Source organism: Melanostigma gelatinosum, assembly GCF_949748355.1.
Source record: "Melanostigma gelatinosum genome assembly, chromosome: 5".
Taxonomy (NCBI): domain Eukaryota; kingdom Metazoa; phylum Chordata; class Actinopteri; order Perciformes; family Zoarcidae; genus Melanostigma; species Melanostigma gelatinosum.
Genome location: NC_136638.1, coordinates 21,406,267 through 21,427,952, shown reverse-complemented (window position 1 = coordinate 21,427,952; position 21,686 = coordinate 21,406,267). Strand labels below are relative to the sequence as shown.

General features: G+C 42.4%; 1 protein-coding gene across 1 annotated transcript in view; it reads left to right on the top strand.

Moving 5' to 3' along the window:
* The window catches only part of diaph2 (diaphanous-related formin 2), a 349,512-nt gene that overhangs the window by 17,153 nt on the left and 310,673 nt on the right, over window positions 1-21,686 (top strand). Inside the window, exons 4-5 of the mRNA XM_079268826.1 lie at window positions 5,033-5,137; window positions 8,970-8,990. Of these exons, the coding sequence (XP_079124952.1) occupies window positions 5,033-5,137; window positions 8,970-8,990 (126 nt within the window). The remainder of the gene's footprint in view (window positions 1-5,032; window positions 5,138-8,969; window positions 8,991-21,686) is intronic.

The following is a 21,686-nucleotide window of genomic DNA, read 5'->3' as shown; positions in this document are numbered from 1 at the left end:
GTGTATTATATCCCTATATTACACACAGATCTAATGCTGATAACATTGTTGTTTTGTGAACAAAGCTTTGTCAGGAACCATGATAATGAATGCGTTTCAAAGCATCTTTTCATTTTACTAAATCATTTTTACTGATTGAATTCTCCAATCAAGATATCATGGTTACAGTTCTCATAACTAAATGAAGTTCAAGTTCAAAATGTGTCACAGCATTAGATCTGAAACCATGATATGATCTTAACATCTGCATACATAAATAATCTAACACCCAGTAATAGTTTGCATGTAAACAACTAAGCTCTTGGGATTTGTGGGATTTTAGTCACACAAACGTACAGTGCTGTGATCAGACACAGGGATGAACTTCATCTGTAGATTTAGAGAGACAACGTCAAAGTGTCATTTTCTTTCCCCTTTAACTATGACAGGTTAGAAAACCATCAGGGCTTAATATCCCAATGTACGATTGAGAACCACTGATGTAACTGCAGAGGTTTGTGAAACGATGCAAATAATGTGCAGGTTAAAGCCCCCGCAAATCAATACCTGAGCGATGGCCCACACAACTGTCGTAGCTGCGTATCCAGAAAGCAGCGCACTTAACTCCCATGGTGACATGAAACCCTGACTTTAGGTCAAATGTGTGAAATATATTCATAAATATGCGATTCAAAGTTGCAATCTCGAAGGATATACGATGCTACGACATCCAAAATAGACTTGAGGTAGTACAGTGCAGTATTTTTAGTAAAGATAAATGCATTCGGTGTTCAGATGTTAAGCTTTCCTGAGGCCACCGTCAGAAGAACACGAAACTTTGAAATTCACTTGGCACACATCTGTGGGGTCAAAGCTCTGTCACACTTATGATTTTCTCCATTGAACTGCATTTTTTACTCTATGTACTGAAGGATTGAAATCTAACAAGCTTTCAGCCCATCTCTTTGAAGTGGGGAGCTGAATCGCTCTGGCTTCATTGCATAGGTTGTGTGTGCTATTGTAATGCCTCTTGAGTGTGTACGTGTGTGCGGTACGGTGCCTGACTTTCCCTTTTTTCCTCATACAATGGTCTTTATTGCCAGGGCCAGAGAGATACGACCAGGGCTCCTGGTTTTCATCAGGCTACTGCTCAGTGTTTTCTTGCCTGGATGCTCATCCCTGTCACTCAGTTCACCTCTCAATTACTATGTTTGTGCTCACAGCGGCGTGACATTAAACCCAGGCTTCAATTTGCTCAGTGACAGATGACACAGAAGCCATGTTGCTGGTCTGACATTTGACAGGCCTTGACACTTCAGGTTGGAAAGTATAATTACCAATGAAAAAGAAAAGGGTTATTTACTTATGTACGTTTGAAGCCACCACTATTTGCTCTGTAGACTTTACTGTAAACATTTCTGCTTTGGTGCAGCAAACACTGGACTGAAAGTGTTTGGTAGATTATTTTGATGCGAGTGTAGCTTCTCTTCACCATCTATCTGTCTTTGTCATCTCTCTTTTCATGTGATACAGACACATTTTAGCTCTTTGTTGTCTTTACACCCATTCTGTTATTGACTGTTTTTATGGAGCGACATGCCGCAGCCTCAGATGTGTAGCTTGCTTCAAACGAAGGGATGACCCATGACATGTTTGTGAGACCACCTGCTGTGCATTAATGACTAGGAGGAAGTGAAAATATTTTTCTCCGGAAAGTGGTTGAGGGAACTGCTGCTGGAAAAAAAAGTCTGACCTTGATGAGAGAGTGCAGTCGCTTTGCTGCTTGCTCTTGCCTCTGCTTACCTCTGCTTGCATTTTCTTGCATTTTCTTGCATTTTCTTGCTTCAATTTGCCAGATATATCACATATATCTTGACAGATATATCACATATATCACTCTTCAACGTTTGAGTGAAGACAAATCCAGAAAGTCGTCGAGCTATTTGGATTGTTAGCTAATGCCAACTAGCAGCTAAGTAAAAGCTAAGTTAAAGCTCAGTTTCATGAGTGAAACAAGAGCGCATAAGAAAGGCGGTAGAGTTGCTGTTTTATTTAATGATTCTCTTCAATGCAAGCAGATGTCCTTTGGTCATTTTAGTTATTTTGAATATGTGGCTCTAAATTCCACTCAAGCTTTATTCCTAAACATTTACAGACCATGACCAGACTATGCTAACTAATGATGCTTTTACTTGTCTGTCAGCATGAACCCCCCAAGAGCTTAACATCCTTACTTAGAATTGAATTGATTCCATTGCCTATTTGTCTCTGTTACCATTCTTCAGACAGCGTCTGCTTATGTCAAGAGTAGTGTATGGTGGTGAGGTGCTCGCGGAGACAGAGGACCAGTGGAAGAGGAATGTCCTGTTGCAGTGCTGCTGTGGCTAGTTTCAGGTTTTATGTGCCTCTATGCACCATTGTCAGGATGTACACCCCCTAGTAATAAGCTCCTATGTGATCCCTCAGCAGTTACACTCTGCACCAGGACATTAAAAACCAGCCCACAGGAGAGTTACTGTGTGTGCCCTTGCACACAGATGGATCAGACTTGAGGGTAGTGGACAAAATAATTGCTTCGTCACAGTGGAAGCAAAACATTTTCATATGTCCTCCACTTTTCCTCAGAGACTTGACTCCTCAGATCCATTTCAGGCTCAGACATATTTGATGCTAGTCATTAATTGCTCTTTTCTGTGATTTGGTGTCTTCCTACTGACGCGTTGCCGGGCCTGTCACGCAGCCATCTTCACTTATTGCGTATTTTGGAGGCAGGTCTTTAGTAAGTGAAACACCTGCTCATTTGGATTGGCTCACATGGACAGTCAAGAACAAGGTTGCTTTGGGTGTATTCGTTGATCGTCTTAAATATATATATATATTCAACAAGGCGCTACAAGTCCAATTATGAGTTTGCTTAACCGATATGGACATGTCACCGTTAAGCTGTAGTCAGCTCATTAACCTCAGCCATTGTTTGATTCCAAATCCAATATGCTGGAGTACAGAGTCAAGACCACTGAAAACAATGTATCACTGTCTTATAATTATGGACTGCACCGTGTATACATACGGTATGGCAGTCCGCTGGCTTGGACAGTGTTCACGATTGTTCCTATTTTCATATTGTCCAATCGTGGTCAGTCAAGAAACAACTCCTCCCTTTAAAAGTCTGTGTGTCTGTGCTTTGTGCGACAACTTCACAGTATCGTGTTCCTTTAGACATTACTAACTTATCTTTGGTAACAAACTTCTATCTGACCACAACTAGGGCTGTATCAAATAGTTGGACGCTTTGAGCGTCATTCATAACATTGGAATTATCATTATTAATAAATTACAAAAACTCTCTTGCACGTAGGGCACAGATTCTACAGATTTTTTTTTGTCAATAAATCTCAGTTTTGATAGTATGCTATGTTAGTTAAAATCGCCTTTATTCTACCATAGCAAAACACAATTCGATAATTCCATAATTTGCCAAGATACAATCCAATCACCAACCGGCACAAAGCTATTCATGGAGTCCGTGATGCTTCTTTTGCCAAGTGTTGCAAAATGAGATCTTTCTTGGTAACTCCACCATCATTAATACAAGCGCAAATCCTATCATTTCCGTTCTACACCAGCAGCATAGTCAAAGATGCTCTGGGATTCTTTATGGAGCCCGTGAGGGTATAATTAATAAAAGAGCATTAATCATTTTGGAGACGAAACATGGAGGGCTCATTCCTCCACTGTGCCCCCTGACAAGCGTCCCGCTGGCCCGCTCCTCCTTCCCCTTCTACAGCGTACTCGCCCCGCCACATTATGCCTCGTTTATTGAATGCCAATTAAGCAGAAAGATTAGCAGGGTTCAAAGATTAATTAAAAAACCTGCCGGTTTCCTTCAGTAAAAAAAAACAACTGCCAATTGCGAAACTTTCAGCCACATTTATTGTGTCGTACGAAAAGGATCTTACCGTATTTTTATTTTTCCCCCGCTCAGAGGGTATTTACTAGAGAACATGTAGTCGGAGGAATTTAGGTCACGGTTCCCCTGGATGGGATTCCTGTCCATGCTTCACCAGCAAATCAAGCGAAATTGTTTGAGTCAGAAATCCAAAACCGCTGCATTAAAACGCTTAATTCATCAGGTGAATTTTACATTCAATCGGATGGAGGACAACAACTGCCAAATGAGAGCAACCAAACAAAAAGGACTCGCTCCCCAGCAGAGGGCAGCATGGCTCCACAACTTAAGGCTCACTCTCCTGAAACCCTGAGGAGAATGTTTCTTTCTCTCTGTTCATTCTATCCGTCTCTTTGTGAGAGAGTACTTCTGATAAACATCCCACTCCATTCTCATCATCATGTCATTCCCTAGCTTTTAGTGCTCTGTCCGGCCTTCGCTCCATCCCCTGATGTCTCTCACATGAAAGACCTCTTTTGTGATGCAGAATTAAAGTAGCACAAATATAATACTCCCAATAACACACAGATACTGCCTTATCTAGCCTATCGGATGTGATTGCATGGCCTCAATAGAAGCAGCGCTGTTTGATTTTTTGCTTTGTTGTTCGGAGTTGGGCCGAGCAGTTTCTGTCGCTGTAGCCGTACTACTTTCGTTTCAAGGACTAATTATTACTGACAACAGTTCCCGTTGCTGAACCTCGGGATTCTGACAAAAAATACAGAAATGCATTCACCTGTAGAAGAGCAGGATGTAAAAGGGCTGTAGTGGAACTAAAAGTATCATTGATGGTAGGTTCAAGGTGTTTCTTCTTGCTCGTGAAACTATTGTACTGTAAATAATATGGCTCAATGTATTGGAATGCTTTTATTTTTGCTCTGTTCTTTTCGGTTTAAGTGTCAAACTTCTGTACATTTGCACAACATTCTCTTTCTAATTTTCTCAGTCAGCCCAGTGGTTTGAGAAAACAATCTGAATCTTTCCTTTCCAGTTTATCATTTTGTACAATTCCTCAACATTCACCATACATGTGTTGCACTACATTGGAGTAGCATCTAGGATGACACACATAACACTTCTTCTCATTGTCTTGTGTGTCTCTAGGAGGACATGAACCTGAATGAGGAACGCAAAGCCCCGCTGCGTGGAAAAGATTTAAGCACCAAACGCGAGATGGTGGTCCAGTACATCTCAGCTACTGCCAAATCTGTAAGTGAGAGTTAACCTCTGCCTCTTCAGACTGAGGAGCGTGTGCTGTGTAATTGTAGTGGATGAGCTGAAGTATCGTGACACCCTCACCGGAATGAGTTTAACCTCACCCTCTGCTTCATGGCTTGCCTTGTCATCTTGCACACTCTCACCTCTCTCGCTCTTCTCTCTTCGGCGCTTGAGTCCCACATCTTTGATTTAGAATTTTGACTGTGCAGCAATTTGCTGTTGCAGATTATCAGAAATGTGTTGTCGTCACTCACTCGATGCTAGTTGGATGATCAGTGCTTGCATGCAGATTGTTGATTGCCTCAGTTGTGTACTTGCATGGGAGTTTGGTGGTGGTGGCGCTCATCGAGTATAAAAATAAAGTTCAGACAACCTTCTTGGTTCAACAGCAGTGTTAAAGCAAAAAATGAAACAAATCAGTTACAACAATGAAGAAAAGCAAGTATTTTATGTTCAACATGACCCTATGATGTGTATGAATACTGTATGCTCCATGATGGCATGTAGGGTTAGATTTAAGTTGCCCATTGTTGAAGAGTAATCTAGAACTCGATTATCCCTCTAATCCAAAAACGGCAGTGAAAGTATTTCTTCATGCAATCCATTTTCCTCTTACATTTTGTAGCCAACATTGTGAGATGAAATTCACGAGGCTGGCTATAATTCCCTTCACGCACAGAAGGAAAGAAGTGATTTCTGTCCCCATCGCTTCCCCAACCTGGTGGCTCTCTCTTGACATCCTCGTTTATTACCGGTCTTCATTGTTATGGGAATTAACTGGCATTATTGATCATGACGATTATCCGAGATGATTGAATTCCTCACAGGGCCCATTATGCTTTGTGAGCGCTGATATTTTATTCAAATGAATAGCGTAATCCGTGTAGCAAAGGGCGGAGGACAAAATGTAATGTCTGTCAGCACCCTGCTATCACATTTAATACGAGAGAAGGAAGGGGGATGGTCGAGTGTCAGGGATCGTATCTGTACAAACACAGATTCATGCAAGTGTATATGTATGAAAGAATCCCCACGCCACCACTACAATGTATTTCTCTTCTGTATTATCTGGGGCTATATGTTGCTTTTGGAGCATGCAGGGTGGGCTAAATACCGACATGCTGCATAAAGGGTGGTGACTGTAGACGTGGTGCATTTTGGACATGTGTCTTGTTTTGTTGTGGTGGCTCCACTGTTAATGACGTGTGCTGCATTGTAAGATCGCCGTTTTGGGGACTTGGAAGGGCTTCACGCGTTCGTCTCAATTTCCTGTTTTGTTTCTTTCTTTCGAGATGACATAAGGTCCCAGTAGAACATTTCACAAGATAGTGATTTTTGATACTACTCTTACAGGAGTATCTGGTGTTATATTTCATTGTAGTCACAGAGATACAAGCTAGAAATTCATGAATGTCTCAAACGCCACCCTCACACCCACATAATATTCAAATTTGTGTTTTTAGATTTGGACAGCCGCGTTTCCTTCGTGACCTACAGCCGATGCAAAGCACGCGGACTTAAAAGGCTTCGAAAGCTTGAATCTGAAATCTCCAAGTAATGTGTGGCCTTTTGCTCGTGTGTCTCTTTAGACGTGCTCAATTGAGCAAAGGGCTTTTGTGCCCAACATAAAGCAACCTTATTTTTTTCTGCAACAAAAAAAAGAAACATTTAACCTCGTTGAATAGCATTAGGTGCCTGGGGTTGCCTTTTCGATGTACAACCTTCTTGTATGTATACTCATCTTTTGTGCATGTTGATACAAAAAGGCTACATCTGTTAAGCGAGCTTCGAATCATTGGTAAAAGGAAACATGGCTCATTGTTACTTTGTTTACCTTTGTGAAATATGTCTTTCAAATGAAAGATAATTGTGCCTTAACCCTGTTCATTTGTATTTGAACTGCGCTTCAATGGAATCCAGCTCTGCTTTTGTAGGAGCGTATCTGTGGACGTCCCTGACCGTTCGCTTTGCATGAACAGTCGCCTTTCTCTCTCTCAACTCATTTCTGGTTCTTTCTCCTCGCTGTAAATGTGTGCCAACATCATTCAAACTGCCACAATTCATTTCCAAACTAATTAAATTGCTTATTCCTCTGAAATGTACTCAACTTACTGTCTGATTATGTTCTTGTTTCATGTCAAACGTGCTGTGTCTCAGATGTAGGAAGAGTGTGATGGCAGGGACTTGTGAGGGGGATTGTCCAGTGTCACAGTTCTTGTCAAATATTGATGCCACCCTCTTCTTTTAACGGGGGGGGGGGGGGGGGGAATAAGTGTTAAAGCAATGAGTTTATAGTTTTACACCCATCAAGAGAAAGGGTGGTAACAGCTACATGATTGTTGAGAAGAAATTGCATACACTTGTGCACAGTAACTGTATTTATTTAATTTATTTTAGATATCAGATATGATTAGTAATACCTCAGCAGTACTTAGTATGAAAAGGAATACTTCTTGCCCTTGTTTTAGTGAGAATACGGTATTACATTGTATTGTAAATACAAACTTGCTGTTGATGAAACTGTGCTTGTCCCCCTCAAGCTCCTCCCTGACTGTTGTCAGTGCACACTCAAGATAGTGTCTGTTTTTTGTTTTTTTTTGGTCAAGCTGCTCTGAAACAGAACTCAGAAATATGTATCCAATGTGGTTGGCATCAACATCTGTGGAAGCTGTGAGCTACGTCAATGTGACTCATTTCAAAGGTGTTTAGCCTGCAGTATTCAGGTAAAAATACTTCCGTGACAGGCTGCTGCATTCACTGGAGAGAAAAGGAAAATGTGGAGAGACATATTCGAAAGTATGTGCGTGATCAGGTTGGTGGCACGAGTAAAACCGACTTTATGGCTGTCATAAACTCTTGGTGGAGGGATGGAGAGGGGAAATCAAGCATAAAATGGCCACAGACGTGGAGAGTTTGAGAGTGACAATAAAAGAAATAGAAATGGAGATTAGATGAGATGGGGGGAGGGAGGGAGGGGAGGGGGAGCGAATGAAACAAGGAGAGAAAGAAGAAAGCGGTAACAAACGAGGAACCCAGTTGTTTCCTTTACCTTCCTGCAAACAAAGTACATTTTCCTCGGAAACATGTGGCAGTGAAAGAATTGTCAGCCACAGTATAGCATACATTTACTCAGCTGACAGACACCCTCCTTCTGTGAAACAACAGGCCCACAGTTGCAGTAATAACAAACACTCCTGCTCCCCGGCACTATTGACAGATAACAAGGTTAAACTCCAAGAGTCGGGCTGACTGCATGGGCTCACGGTAGCGCTGCCACACGAAGTTGACACCTGAAGCCCAACGTTAATGGCAGCTGATATCTATCAGCCCAACCCCTCTGCAGCCTCTTTCTGCACACTCGCCACTGTTGCTGTTGTGGGATGAGTCTGAATCTATAACAGTCTGTCGATTCCACTTGACCCTGTTAATCAATTAATCCATCCCTTGTGTTGAAATGACCGTGTCTAAACATGCCGATTCATCACCTCCACAGTTGTTGTTGCCGTGCATTGATAATACATTTGTCATCTACATGTCTTACAAATTATTGTTTTAATTTCCCCCGTTTTCATGCATCTGTCTTTTTTAAATGTTTTAAAAATTGCTGCTGCAAAACACAGACATTATCTTCAGTATGTGCCCATCACTATATAGGTTTTCTCTTGTTGGCTTGTATATACTTTTCTTGTATCGTGTGTTTGTGATGTCACACAAGTTACGCTAATGCCTCAACATGTAATGGAGAGGATTCTCTGGCCGACTAATGATTGTGCTGTTTGTGTCTTTTTGCACATTAACCTTCTCCGCTGATCGCTGCATGCAGATAACTGGGAGCAAAGTTCCGGTAAGTAGCCCATTACTTATTTGGCTTCTGAATCTTGTTCCTTCTGTGTATCTGTCTTCATTCACCCCCTGAACACACACACACACACACACACACACACACACACACACACACACACACACTCTCTCTCTTGGAAAGATGTCGAGGGGCATGTTCCAAACTGTGCTCGTGAGGTCATTTCCATGTCTTGGACTCCTATTTTCAGCCCTGATTTTGCTAATGGGATGTAATTTGGAAAAGCTTTAAATTGCAAACACAATTCCTGCATGTAAATGGTAGCACATTCAAATGACGGATTTTGAAATTATACAGTCTGAAAGGGAAGTGGGAGGCATTTAGTTGGTTTTTGCTATTTCTGTTATGGAATAGACTGCAGTGTAACACCTATTAGCATTTGGATATTGTGCTACCAACAAAGAGGGATAGCTTTTACACATACTCATAATCTGCAATCTAATCTGTTTATCAGAGCATTTTGCATCTAAATGTCTTTAGCTGGGTTCATTCCGTCTGAGACATAACTCATATTGAGAATATATGTCACTTAATAAGGCTTTGAGCCCACATTTAAATGAACGTTCTCTCACACACACTGAACCTAGTGAACCGCAGAAAAGATATCAGTCACATCTTTTCCGCCTTGAACAGAAATAACAAACAACGTTAATATTGTGGGAGTAGACACGAGACCATTTTCTTACAAATGCATGTTCTTGTTTTGTTGTTGAGGTTTGTTTCACTTCATCTCCTTATGGTAAACCAAATACCCACGTAATCTTAAAATATAATAGCTGTCAATGCATTGGGTTACATTTAGTTTTTCATTTCTCCTCACACTAATATTCCAATTGCCTATTTTCTCTCTCAAGATCCCATAAAGTGGCACCCTGTTGCCTTTTCTAAAGAATGGCTTCTGACTTTCTCTTTTAAGGTGCTTTCAGAAAAACAAGAGGAAACACGCTGTTATTGGTTTACCAAGTGTTGAATTGCCACTCTAAATGGTATTTCATTGCCTTTTGAGAGTTTCGTAAGGATTAAGAGGACTGTAGAGCTTAACAGGAACACAAGCAAGGCCAAGCAGCGCACTGTGACATGGCATCTGCGCTGCCCGTGCTCTCAGACTAACCTCGCTCTTTGAGGCGTTTTGCAGAGACATTTAGTATTGATTGCATTTTCTCCTTCTTTGTCAAACCGTTCTTTTGTGCTTGGTAACTTCTGTGGAAAGAGTGTTTTTTTCCCCCCAGCTTAGCCTGTATGGACATGAATGGAGTGGCTCTCGATCAGGAGCAGTCGCCACATTGTGTTCAGTAAATGGAATATGACGGCTTGTATCATGACTGATCATCCGAGACGTGGAGGATGCCTACTTTCAGAAGTTCTGCAAACCGTGTCAAATTAAAAAGAAATCTTCATTTATCCCTGAAGGGGTTATCTCTGAGGCAGGCGAAGTAAAAAAGAAACATACAAAAAGGACATCGGGACAATACATGACCGACAGCAGTGACCATGATGGTTAAATGTCCAATAGGGATAATGATCATGAATACCTTTAAAAGCCCTCGGGAAGTTGCATTCAAGACCGTGCTGAAGCATTTGATATGACCTTTGTAACCCGTGTGTCAATCATGCAGCAGGAGTCTACAGATATGGCTTACATACTGAAAGCTTCTGTCATTCTTAACCCCCCCACCCCACCACCCACCCTGAAAGTGGAAAAAAAGGGAGAGCGTTTAGCCGATTTTGGGCTACAGTTAGCTCGCTGCTTTGCTGGCAGATTCCCATTTTCACGCTGTCAGCGTGTGTCAGCGGGATTGAGTGCTCTCAGATGTGCTGGGAGGAGAGTGTTGGTTAGGATTGTCTATCGGGAACACGCAACTGTAACTCCTCTGTCTCAGGCATGAAATCTCTCTGGCACTTCCCTCCTCTCCCAATCGAGAATCAGGTGGGAATAGAGGACTGTGTGAATTGCCTCTAATCCAGTTTGACCAGCGTGTAAGTCTCATGTGCTCTCTCCACCTCCTTAAGCAAGATTGAGGGAAATATATGAGCAACACACACACACACACACACACACACCTGGGAAAGAGCATGTCTGCAGGTGAACTGGAACAGCCCAGACGGACCCGACACCTCTTCTTTCTGCAGCAGGCGCCTGTTGATTACTACGACAGCTTTATAGCGTCAGTCTTTGTAAAGATTGGCCTGATTTACGTCACAAGTCAAGGGCCGCGTTGTAACAATCCATCAATGACTCCTGCGGTGTTACTGGGGAAGTACACTTCCGTCTCTCTGCGCCGCAGTTCAGATGGAATGCTGCTGAGACTATGAGAGCGAAGGAAAAAAAAGGTGTGTGTGTGTGTGTGCACACCGTGTGTTGAAAAGCAGCAATCTCCAGACCACAGCAAGGTGATCAATACCTGTATGACGGGACAGATGACTGCTTATTTCCATGGCAGCATGCCAGTCAGCTCTGAGACGTCAGGCGGTGATTGTTGGTGCGCTTGTGTAAACATGTGTATCCCTGTGTAAAGCTGTCAGTATGTGGATTTGACCTGAGAGAAAACAATCCACTGAGGCTGTGCTGGCTTGTACTTTTAGCTTTAACCTTTTCGAGTCGCGATGCCCCAGAATAATCAGGTGGTGCCATACTGTGAATGCTCTGATGGATAAATGCAAATTAATAAAGCTTTGTTTTACTTGGTTTTAACAGCTGGCACCTAAGCATTGTCAGAAACTCACATGACTCTCACAAACACACTTAATATAATCCATTCGGAGGCAAATCATATCACCGGTACGGGCGATGTAATGTAAAACAAACACTCCCCAGTCTAAAATATGTTATTTAATTTCTTTGTACGTCATAAAAATGAAATTCTCCACAACCATCTGGCGACCCCCAGAATTGATCCCCCAGGTTGAGAACCACAGCTCCAGCTGATTGGGCTTTCATAGAAGAAGTGTTTTATTTTCCAGCAGAATTATAAAGTGGCAGTTTCCTAAGTGGCTAAGGACATGTTTTTAACATCAACCTTTTTAGTGCGTGTATGGTTGTATAATGGTAATATGTCTCCCAATTTAAAACTGTTCATGAGCAGACAGATTTCAGATGTGAAATGTGGCGGTAATCATGAGGACATCATCATTTGCGAGATGGCGCCGAAAATCGAGCACTTGTTTGTCATTGAGCGTTGCTTAGAACCACTGCAAGGCTGCATCCATTTTCACTCATGTGATCAAAGCGAAAGTGCTCCGCGTGGCTGTGTGTTCCACAACATTTCAAATTTAAAGATGCTTTTGTGTCTTTTACAAGCAAAGCATTGGACAAACCTTGAACCTTTAAAATGGTTTCCTCATCAAGTTGAGATGAATAATTTGATTTACCTGCAACGAATGTGAGGTTGTTGTCTCACACTTGAGATAAATCCTCACATTTTACGTTTGAATGAATATTGTAAACAAAATGAATGGCCGTGATGTACGTTTCTGCCGTTACCCGTGCTCTCGTTCGCCTGTGTTTCGTAACTGCTCGTGATTTACAGAACATAGAGTAAGAAGTAAACGGGTAGTTCTAGAGAAGGCCGGAGGGCTGCAAAGCATCCAGATGAGAAACGAGGGCGACGGAAAGAGAGGATTACATGGATACGAGGACACGCAGATATCTGGTTCCTCTTTAACTCTAATCAAGTGCCAGCAGTGCTTAGAAAAAGAAAAAGAAATATGGTGAGCCAGAAAGGGAATCAAGGCACCCTCCCTCCTTCAGTCTCCTCTTTACCTTTTATAACCACATGCCCCAAAAGACTTTTGTTTCAAGCGAGCTGTTAAACTGCGGGCTGAGGGTTGAGCAGATTTGATGTGGCACATGTCCTTGGTGCTTTAAAAGAACGGCAATGAAAAATGAGTCAATAGCGTGTGCCCGAGCCAGTGTTCACCATAGATTCTATCTTAAATCAAGATCAAGGAAACATGCTCTCAAGGGGACTGTTTGAATGAGATGTTTCTTAGATTAGCTGAAAGAATATTTTAGAGTTCATCTGATGGACATAGAAAGTTGTCTAGGAGTGAGATGAGGAAAGATTTATGTCTTTGATTTATTTGAATAATGTATCTGCACGTCTGTAGTCAGGCGTTTTTTAATAGATATCAAATGTTTGCCGTTTTATCTTCCTCAAATGCTTTTCTTTCTTTCGTGATAATCACAGGGGGATTCTATTTCCCGGTTTCTTCCTTCACTCGGCTGTTTGAGAGCACGGCCATGTGTACGATAACACCTCCATGTTCTCGCTGATAGAATATTTAATATCAATAATGTGGGCACCTGCATATCAAAGCATTGCTCTCTGCAGTGCCACGAGTGGCACCATAACATTTTATAGATAGATAGATAGTTACTTTATTAATCCTGCAAGGGGATGTTTTTTCCGCTACAGCAGCATTTATGGTAAAGCAATAAAAATAACAGAGTAAAAAATATTAAACATGAAATGCTCAATATACACAATAGAAATAACAGAGTATTATAGAGAGTTTTGGAAACACAAGCTTTTGGTTGCACTTAAATACAAGTGTGTGATGGTTGAAGTTGAGTTAAGTCTTAGTTTGCATTTTCCAAATATCTAGTGGAGTGTACACCTCGGTGTACTTGCTTCTATGCCGGCTTTAAAACAGGTGGTGTGACAACGAACAACTAAGAACTCTCCATCAAGGGATGACAGACACACACACACACACACTTACAGGGGTTACACATTCTGGTTATCACACCTAATATCACCCACAGTTGTGGCAATGTTGCAATGCTAATTAATTAGCTGTGTGGATATGCTAACGACAGACAGACCGAGCTGTGACAGAGGATAGGTTGACCCCTCGAGGGTCATCATGTCTTTAACCCCTCGTGCGTTGTCACTTCATATTGTGAGGGCCAGCAGTCGTATTACAGTTGCCCAGAGCTCAGCTAGTGTGACACAGCCCCCCCCCCCCCCCCTAAGATTCTTCTCTACACGCATGAAATGTGACGACGGTCACTTTGATGCAGGATGGATATGCTAGTACACCTAATGCATTTGTCTGGCGACGGTGTCACGGCTTGTGTCACAATGTTGAACTTTAAGGTCTACATACGATTTATCAATTATGTTGCTACTTTCTGCTGAGTGGCTTGTCTTCAGGCGCTCGTGGTTGGATTGACCTTTGCGGGCTGTGGAAGCAGCACAGGTTTAGCTGTGACAGAGGGTGGGCTGTGTGGGAAGGATTAAGTCAACTCCAGCTCCCAGTGAGGATCACAAAAAGAGGTTTCTTTTCCATCACCATCTGTCTTCTTTTTTTCCATTTTCTTTTCATTCTTTCCTCCTTCGCTACCTTTTATCCTTCCCTCCTTCTCCCCTCACACGTCTTCTCTCGATACGGCATATGTCTTTTCAAAGGCAGAGACAATCATTCCTCTTCAATCAGAAGGGGAGAGCTGGATCTCGTTATTTTGAAGGGAACATGAAAGGCTGAAGTGGTCACAGTATGCTGATATTGGATTGAACAGTGGCTACGGCAGTCCTTTTATAGTCTCTCTGTATTTGTGTTGGTGTGTGCACATGCTTGTATGTCCGTGCGTGTGGTAAGTAGTACTTTCTTTCCCTCGATGCCTTTCCAATAGACTTGGATATTACGGCTTGGATTTAGATATTGCACAGGAGAGATGGAGTATGATGGAGTACTTTTAGCGAGGAGGAGGGAGGAAAAAATAGGATTCTTAGTTCTGTTGATTGCATATCTGTGAATTTTATGTACTGTACGCACATCCCCACACCAGTGATGGAGCTTGTGAATACTGGCTATGCTCTCAGTTGTACATCTCTCCCCCACAGCTCTGTCACACACTCAACGGCACTGTCGGCATGCTCAGCTCGGCAGGAGGCTCCTGCAGGGCCGCATTAGGCTCCATAAACTTTATGGCATATTTTTACAGCCCGCCTCTCTGTATGCATCCACCATCACATCCCATCGCATCTGCTTTAACTGTTCACACAGCTGTGAAATTCTGTGTACCCCCATGTTTTATGGTTGCCTGCTCCTCCCGTCACTCCCGATTTCTTTATTTGCTCCTTTGGCTTTTTTTTGATATCGTCTCTACATCTGTGTGTATTTAGTAAGTTATTTGCTCTGGTTGATGGAGTTGTCTGCTTTTTTTTCGAGATGTTATCGCGGGGAATGCACCTCTGTTCGTAACCTTGCCAGGCTCTTGTCCTCTTGTGCATTCCCGATCGTTCCAGAGTCACACTTCGCACCGGCAAAGCCGTGCCACTTGCATTCCAACGTGGGCAGTGTCCACAACAGCGTATACGCATGGAGCCGTGCCGATCTGTTATACCTCTGTTTCACTGCTGACACTAATGCAAGGGTCGAGGACAAGAAGGACAAAGAGAGGCAGCTGCTGGCGTTGACTGGGACCTATAGTCGACATGAGTGGAAACCAAAGTTGTTGTAGCTGTCGGTTAGGAGAGAGTGACATTGATTGCCTGTTTTATAATCCCCCCCCTTGCTCTAGCAGTAAGCCCACCAGACCCTGTGGGAGCATCTTACTGCTCAGCCAACGAGTCCACTCAGCACAACACGGACTAACAAGGTGCAGTCTCTGCCTATCGGCCACAGTGTTATCATAGCGCTGTCATACTTGGCCGCACAAGAGTAAAGCCACATAATCGCCTCATCAACAGCCAGGTTCCCCTGACAGCTCGCTGTTGTAATGATTGGTGACATGATCAAGGCCAGATCACTTGCTGGCTTATTGTCTGTGCTTGCAGTTCCTTTTCTAAGGGTGCTCAGGAGAGATGGGCCACAGTTTGAAAATGTCCGCCTTCAAGCAGCATCACTTTTTCTTTTTTCTTTTCTTTTTCTTTTTGCAGTTTACCGGCACACTGATGGTTGATTGGCCCCTCCTCCTTGAGTGAATGAATGAAAGAATCATCCATGTGCTCGATACAAAGGCTCAGGCTGCAACGACTTGCGTTAAGCTTGTTTAGTAAAGCATCGGTTAGCTGCGCCAGATATGAGGGTTAAGTCTGACTGAGTTGGCACTACCTCTTCGTCATGCATGCCGGCTGCGACGGTCTTAAACGGCCAAACTGGTCGCATCTTTTTGCAAATTAGATGGTCGCTCCTTTTGTTTTCCTCTCCATCATGCCCTGCCAAGGTTTGTAGCCGTGTAAAGGGCAAAGAATAGCAAAGGGGGAGGTCTTCTGGGATGTTTCACAACGGCCTTGGATCTTAGTTTTGTTTGGCTTGCTCAGAGTGTATCATTCTCAATCGGCGATAGACACGGTAGCTGCTCATGCGTGGTCATGGTCCGCCTACACTCAGACAGATGCGGGAACCGCTGCAGTTCTCCAGCCAGTGTTGTAGTACCGAAGGCAAGCACTCGGTGGCAGTGGGTGCCCATTGAATTGGCCCAGTTGGCGCAGCGCATAGGGGTAGAAATGCCACATTGTTGCTATGGAATTGACCAAATGGGTTTCTCTCAGCCCACGTATCACACAGTTATGTGTGCCGCTAATGCCATTTGTTAGACGTGTGATCTTTAAAGGGGAGAATAAGTATGAAATAGCTCAGCGGCATTCAAATTGGCCTGTCTTCTCTGATCAATACTTTCACCCTCCTACTTTAGACAGAGAGTCGGGAAAGAAGGATAAAGAACCGATTCATCATTATTATCTTTCCTGTGAAAAGATTCAGCAGCGAGACTGCCTCCGACGTGGTGGAAGACAGCCAGCCTCCGCTGGTCCGCTCCGTCTCCTTTCCCTTTCACGCTTCACTTGCTCGATCAGGGCCCGTGAGGAAGCACATCCTCCCTTACCTGCTATCCACAAGACCTGTTGTATCGACCTCTCTTTTATGCAGTCATACCTGAATTATTTACTGTAGTCTGGCCCCCACACACGATAAACAGATGCAGACCCACACCAGCTTACAGAACCACACCATTGATATCACTGTCTTCCCTGCTGGCTCCCTCTGTGCACCCCCTCTTATATATTATGCCAGCAGACTGACACCACATCACTGTCTCACTCTTTTTGTGTATCCCACTGCAGTTGCTTTCCCTCAGAGATACGAACGTCAAATATCTATCTCTCTTCTGACCCCGCCTCTCCGTGAGAGCTGTATTTGCTTATCGACACCCTGAGCTCTTGACGTGACACGGATTCTCGGCCACATCTGCATGAAACATGGTCTCGTGTATGGCTTTCCTTTATGACCCAGCTGTTTTTTTGTTTTTTTTAGCATAGACGCCCTGTGACAGAGAGGGGCACATATTTGCTCCCCCCACATATGCTGCGCTCACTATTTCAACTTCCTCCACCTCGTCATTGGACTCAGGTGCCCTCACTTACATCCATTTTTAATGCACAGCCATATGGTGGTCTTGTTTTTCTTTAGTTATTATGCCAAAAGAATACGAGTAAAATAAAGAGAAGAGAGAAATGTCCACCGCTGGTGCTACTTTCACATATGTAGTAAAGGCTTTTGGCTCTATTAAATGGTGGTCAAAATGTGTCAACCACTTCTTTAGAATGGGGCCAATTCCTAGATATTGGCCTGAGGTTGATTTGATGTCAGATAAAGTGTTATAGACTCAGCGTGAGAGGGGACATCCAATCATGTTTCAATGGCTGCTGACCTCTCTCTTTATGTCCCGAGTGGTCTCGAGAGATGATCTTTTTCATGCTGATTGGGTGAATATTGTCCTCCACACTTGAGGTGTTGGCCAGAAATCAAATATAGTCTGCCACCGGATGCGATAAAAACACAGGACCTGACAATGCAGACCCCTGATGTGTATAATTACACAGTCATTTAATAAGGCAAGCAGCAAATTCAGAGTCATGTGTGGACTGTTTTTCTTCTTTCCCTGTCAAGATTTCCCATGTTCGCTTTCAGTTGGCTGTCTCCGCTGCCGACGGGTGCTGTTTGCTAGATTGTTTGTGTGTCACCTCGCATGTCTCTGTGTGAGGAGGAGGAATTTGCTTCCACAAAAGAATGAAATTGAGAGGGAGAAAAGTTCCCTTCCAAGCCCTGCAAGTAGAACAAAAGAAGAGGAAAAAAAACGTGATGTTATTATGCCGGCAACATCTTCTGAGCTTCTGATATAAATTAACTAAGGGTTCTAAAATTGTCATTTGAATTGTGCCTTTCATCTCCCCATGGTTTTTAGTGAAGCAGTTCAGCACAAGTCTCTCGTGAATGTTTTTTTTTTCCTCCCTCCCCCTGTTTGCATTTCTGAACAAGCGCCATAACTGTAATGAATTCTATTATTTTAAAACCAATTCCTGTTAGTTGGGCGCTGTTCACCGTCATTGTCGTGCTCTCTGAGGAATAGTGCAGTTGCCTCGTCGACTACACTCAGACCTGAGTGTAGTCTTCCTCTTTCTCGAACCACGCATGCTAATGTGGTTTTCTGGTGGTACTGTACAGCACCTCCTCCATACACAGCGTGACTGTTCATAGAAAAACTGAATTTAAGGAATCCGAGCACTGAAGGAATTATTTTTTGGGTTTGAATTTAGTTGAATAACGTTTTGTGTAATAGAATACTCTGAATTCTAAGGAAAGCACCAGAAAAACAACCCACCTTTTGTTCCGTGGCCATCATTTTGAAGTGCAAACTGCAGGGTTGAAGTCATGATTTCGGTACATTTCTATTTTGTTTTTTGTTTTTTTATACAGTTGAAAATGAAGTTTATAATATTTTTAGCTTCACACTGCATTTCTATCTTGTATCTTAAAAATCCATTTTCCATCAAAGGCAGTACGAGTAAATAAACAAAACTACAAACTGCCAATGGAATCTCATTTTCCAGCTCTTCAGGTTTATTTGAATGCAATCCTAAAAAAGAAAAAGAACAAAGAATATTAAACAAAGTTTCAACATTGACATTAAAGAAAGACAGCGCGTTGTGTTTGGGGGCAGACGAGCTTTCAAAGGTTTTTCATTCTCTCCCTTTTTTACTCGTTACATTTAATTAATACTGTGTGTCGCTTGGAATCACGTTCGACCACGCAGCGTTCTTTATTCATAATAATTATATTTTATCGTGATCACCAAAGATGTGTCCATACTTTTACAGACACTATTACAAAGTTTATTTTCTGCACTGCTCTCCCATTATTTTATTCTCTAAAGCACAGGACTAATTGGACCTTTTCGTTTACTTCTTATTTTTATTTTTGTCCTCCAATAGAGCCACTTCCAGCTTCTCTTGAAACACCGGCATGCAACTTCAAGTTGTGGAGAACTCCACAGCACTGCACAATGTTTTCTATACTCAATCACGTCAATTTAACCTTAATAAGCCTCTAGTATGTGCCCACATGTACATACATAAACACACTGAAGGAAAGAGGAAAAAGAGAGAGATTAGACACATTTGCTCATTAAAAGCCAGCCACTGATTCTCCCCTAAAGATTGATTTATAGCTTATTTAATAAGCTGAAAGGTTACCTCAAAACTGATTTTCTCCATAATTGACCAATTTAGTGCCGCTCGATAAGCATTCATGTTCAGCTGAGATGTTGTGGTATTTCTATCTCTTTCCCTCCCCCCTTCTCTCTCATGCGTTACCACTGATATTACAGTGCCGTGATTAGTTATCAGAGGAGTTATGAAATATTCAACATGTTGTATTTTGGATGTTAACCGGGTGGGGTCCAAAACCTGGGCACAATGGCTGCAGCTTTAGTTAGCATCACTGAATGTTCCCCTAATTAGCTCACTTTGCCCAGCAGCTGTCTGCTATTAGAGTCCTTTGTTCCAGATGTTATCTCATTATAATGGCATTGATCATCCTAATGACTCTGGGAGAGATTATTGGTCCACATTAGTGTGACCCGCTTGCTGCCTCTTTCCCTGAGGTCAAACCACAAGGTTCACTCATCCATATGTTCAGTTGACGGTTTAAGTATGGTAGCCATTTCCTCCAGTCATGATTACTCGTATGTGGGATATCGGCGAATAGGAAGTGGGAATGACTCTGTAATTTGTGGACCTTAAGCCCAGTCTTACTGTCAATTAGTGGGGTAATGCTTAGTGTACGCAGTTCCCTATCTGTGAATTAGCCCTAGTGTCAGTGTATTCATGCCTTTGTTATTTTTTATAAATGGGTGGACTCGGCTAAAACTATGTTTTTTTTTGTTTTCTTCACATTAAGTTCCAGTTCAAAATATTGAAGGCTATGAGTTTGTCCATCAGCCTTGTTAACTTGCCTGTGAAAGCAAGGTTTTCTAAAGCAAGGATATTTGGTTTTGTGTGCCTTTTTATATTCAAAGCACCTGACAGAAATACAATTCAGAGTCACTGATGTTACGGAGTGGTCTCATTCATATATTCTACATCCAAGGCTTTTATGTTGTGCATGTGAGTGTGTGCTTTTTAATTTATTTAAAATTATTCTGGAAATGCATTAATTTCACATTCAGCATTTAACTTACTATCAGTATTACTGCAAGTAGATTCCCGTAGCAATGTGCACTCTTAAAACAAACACAGAAATAGCAGTACGTTTGGAAACCATCACAGTCTGGCTCCTCCAGATGTTTTCTTTTATCGCTTTAATTATTTACAATTGAACATGGGAAGCTTTCAACTTAGATTTTACAAAAAAAAAGAAGAAACAAATGTATTTAGAGCAAGCTCCTAGATGCGAGAAAATAATATAAATGACATTATATTCTCACTCATTTAAGTCAGCTAAAGTGGTACCTCATACATTTGGTGTACTCACTCCACTTGGTCCAAATCCAGTAAAAAGAAAATCTTTGTGGGAAAAGACAACACATATATTTGATGTAAGGTGTGTGGCTCTGATTTTAGCCTTCAGTTTTTAATATGTTTCTACATTTTCTGCCAATAAGCCACAATAACCTGGCAATTCCAGGAAATAAGGGAAGGGATTGGTGTCATTTATCCCATATGGTAGTCCACCACATCTGCCGTGTGTCTGCTTTTGAGTGGTGTTTGTATATGTACATGCATCTGTGCATGAGTGAGTTTACTCGACGAGGCATTTGAGTCCTGATCTCACTTTGTGGGCAGACGAGGCGTTTCCAGGGCATCACTGACTGCTAAGAAGCAAGCTGTTCCCTCTCCTGCCACAACAAGCACGGAACACACAGATACACGTACATCACGTACACGTGTGCGTCTCAGCCCTTTGTTAGCCCGAAATGGACTTGAGGCTGACCATCTCAGAATTCTGCGACGCCATCGATGATTTACACATTCATACTGAGTGAGGTAGTGTAAAGATGGGGTAAGGACATGGATGGATTACTGAACTGGCCTACCGGGCAGAGGCCCAGGGCCCACACTTTCAACTACAGACTCAAAATGACCACAAAGAGATGGAAAAATGACTACAATAAGATCAACACAATTACAGACACACAAAGCAACTATAGAGATGCACAAAATGACCACAAAGAGACACAAAGCAACTACAGGCAGACGCAAAGCAACTACAAAAATGTTCAAAACATCTACTGACAAGAAATAACTGCAAAAACACCAAAACAATTAAAACGTGACACAAAACAACTGCAAAGACACTCAAAATGACGACAATGACACAAAACCACAGAGAGATGCGTAACGTCTTCAAAGAGACACAAAACAACAACAAACAGGCTAAACAACTAGAAAATTGGTC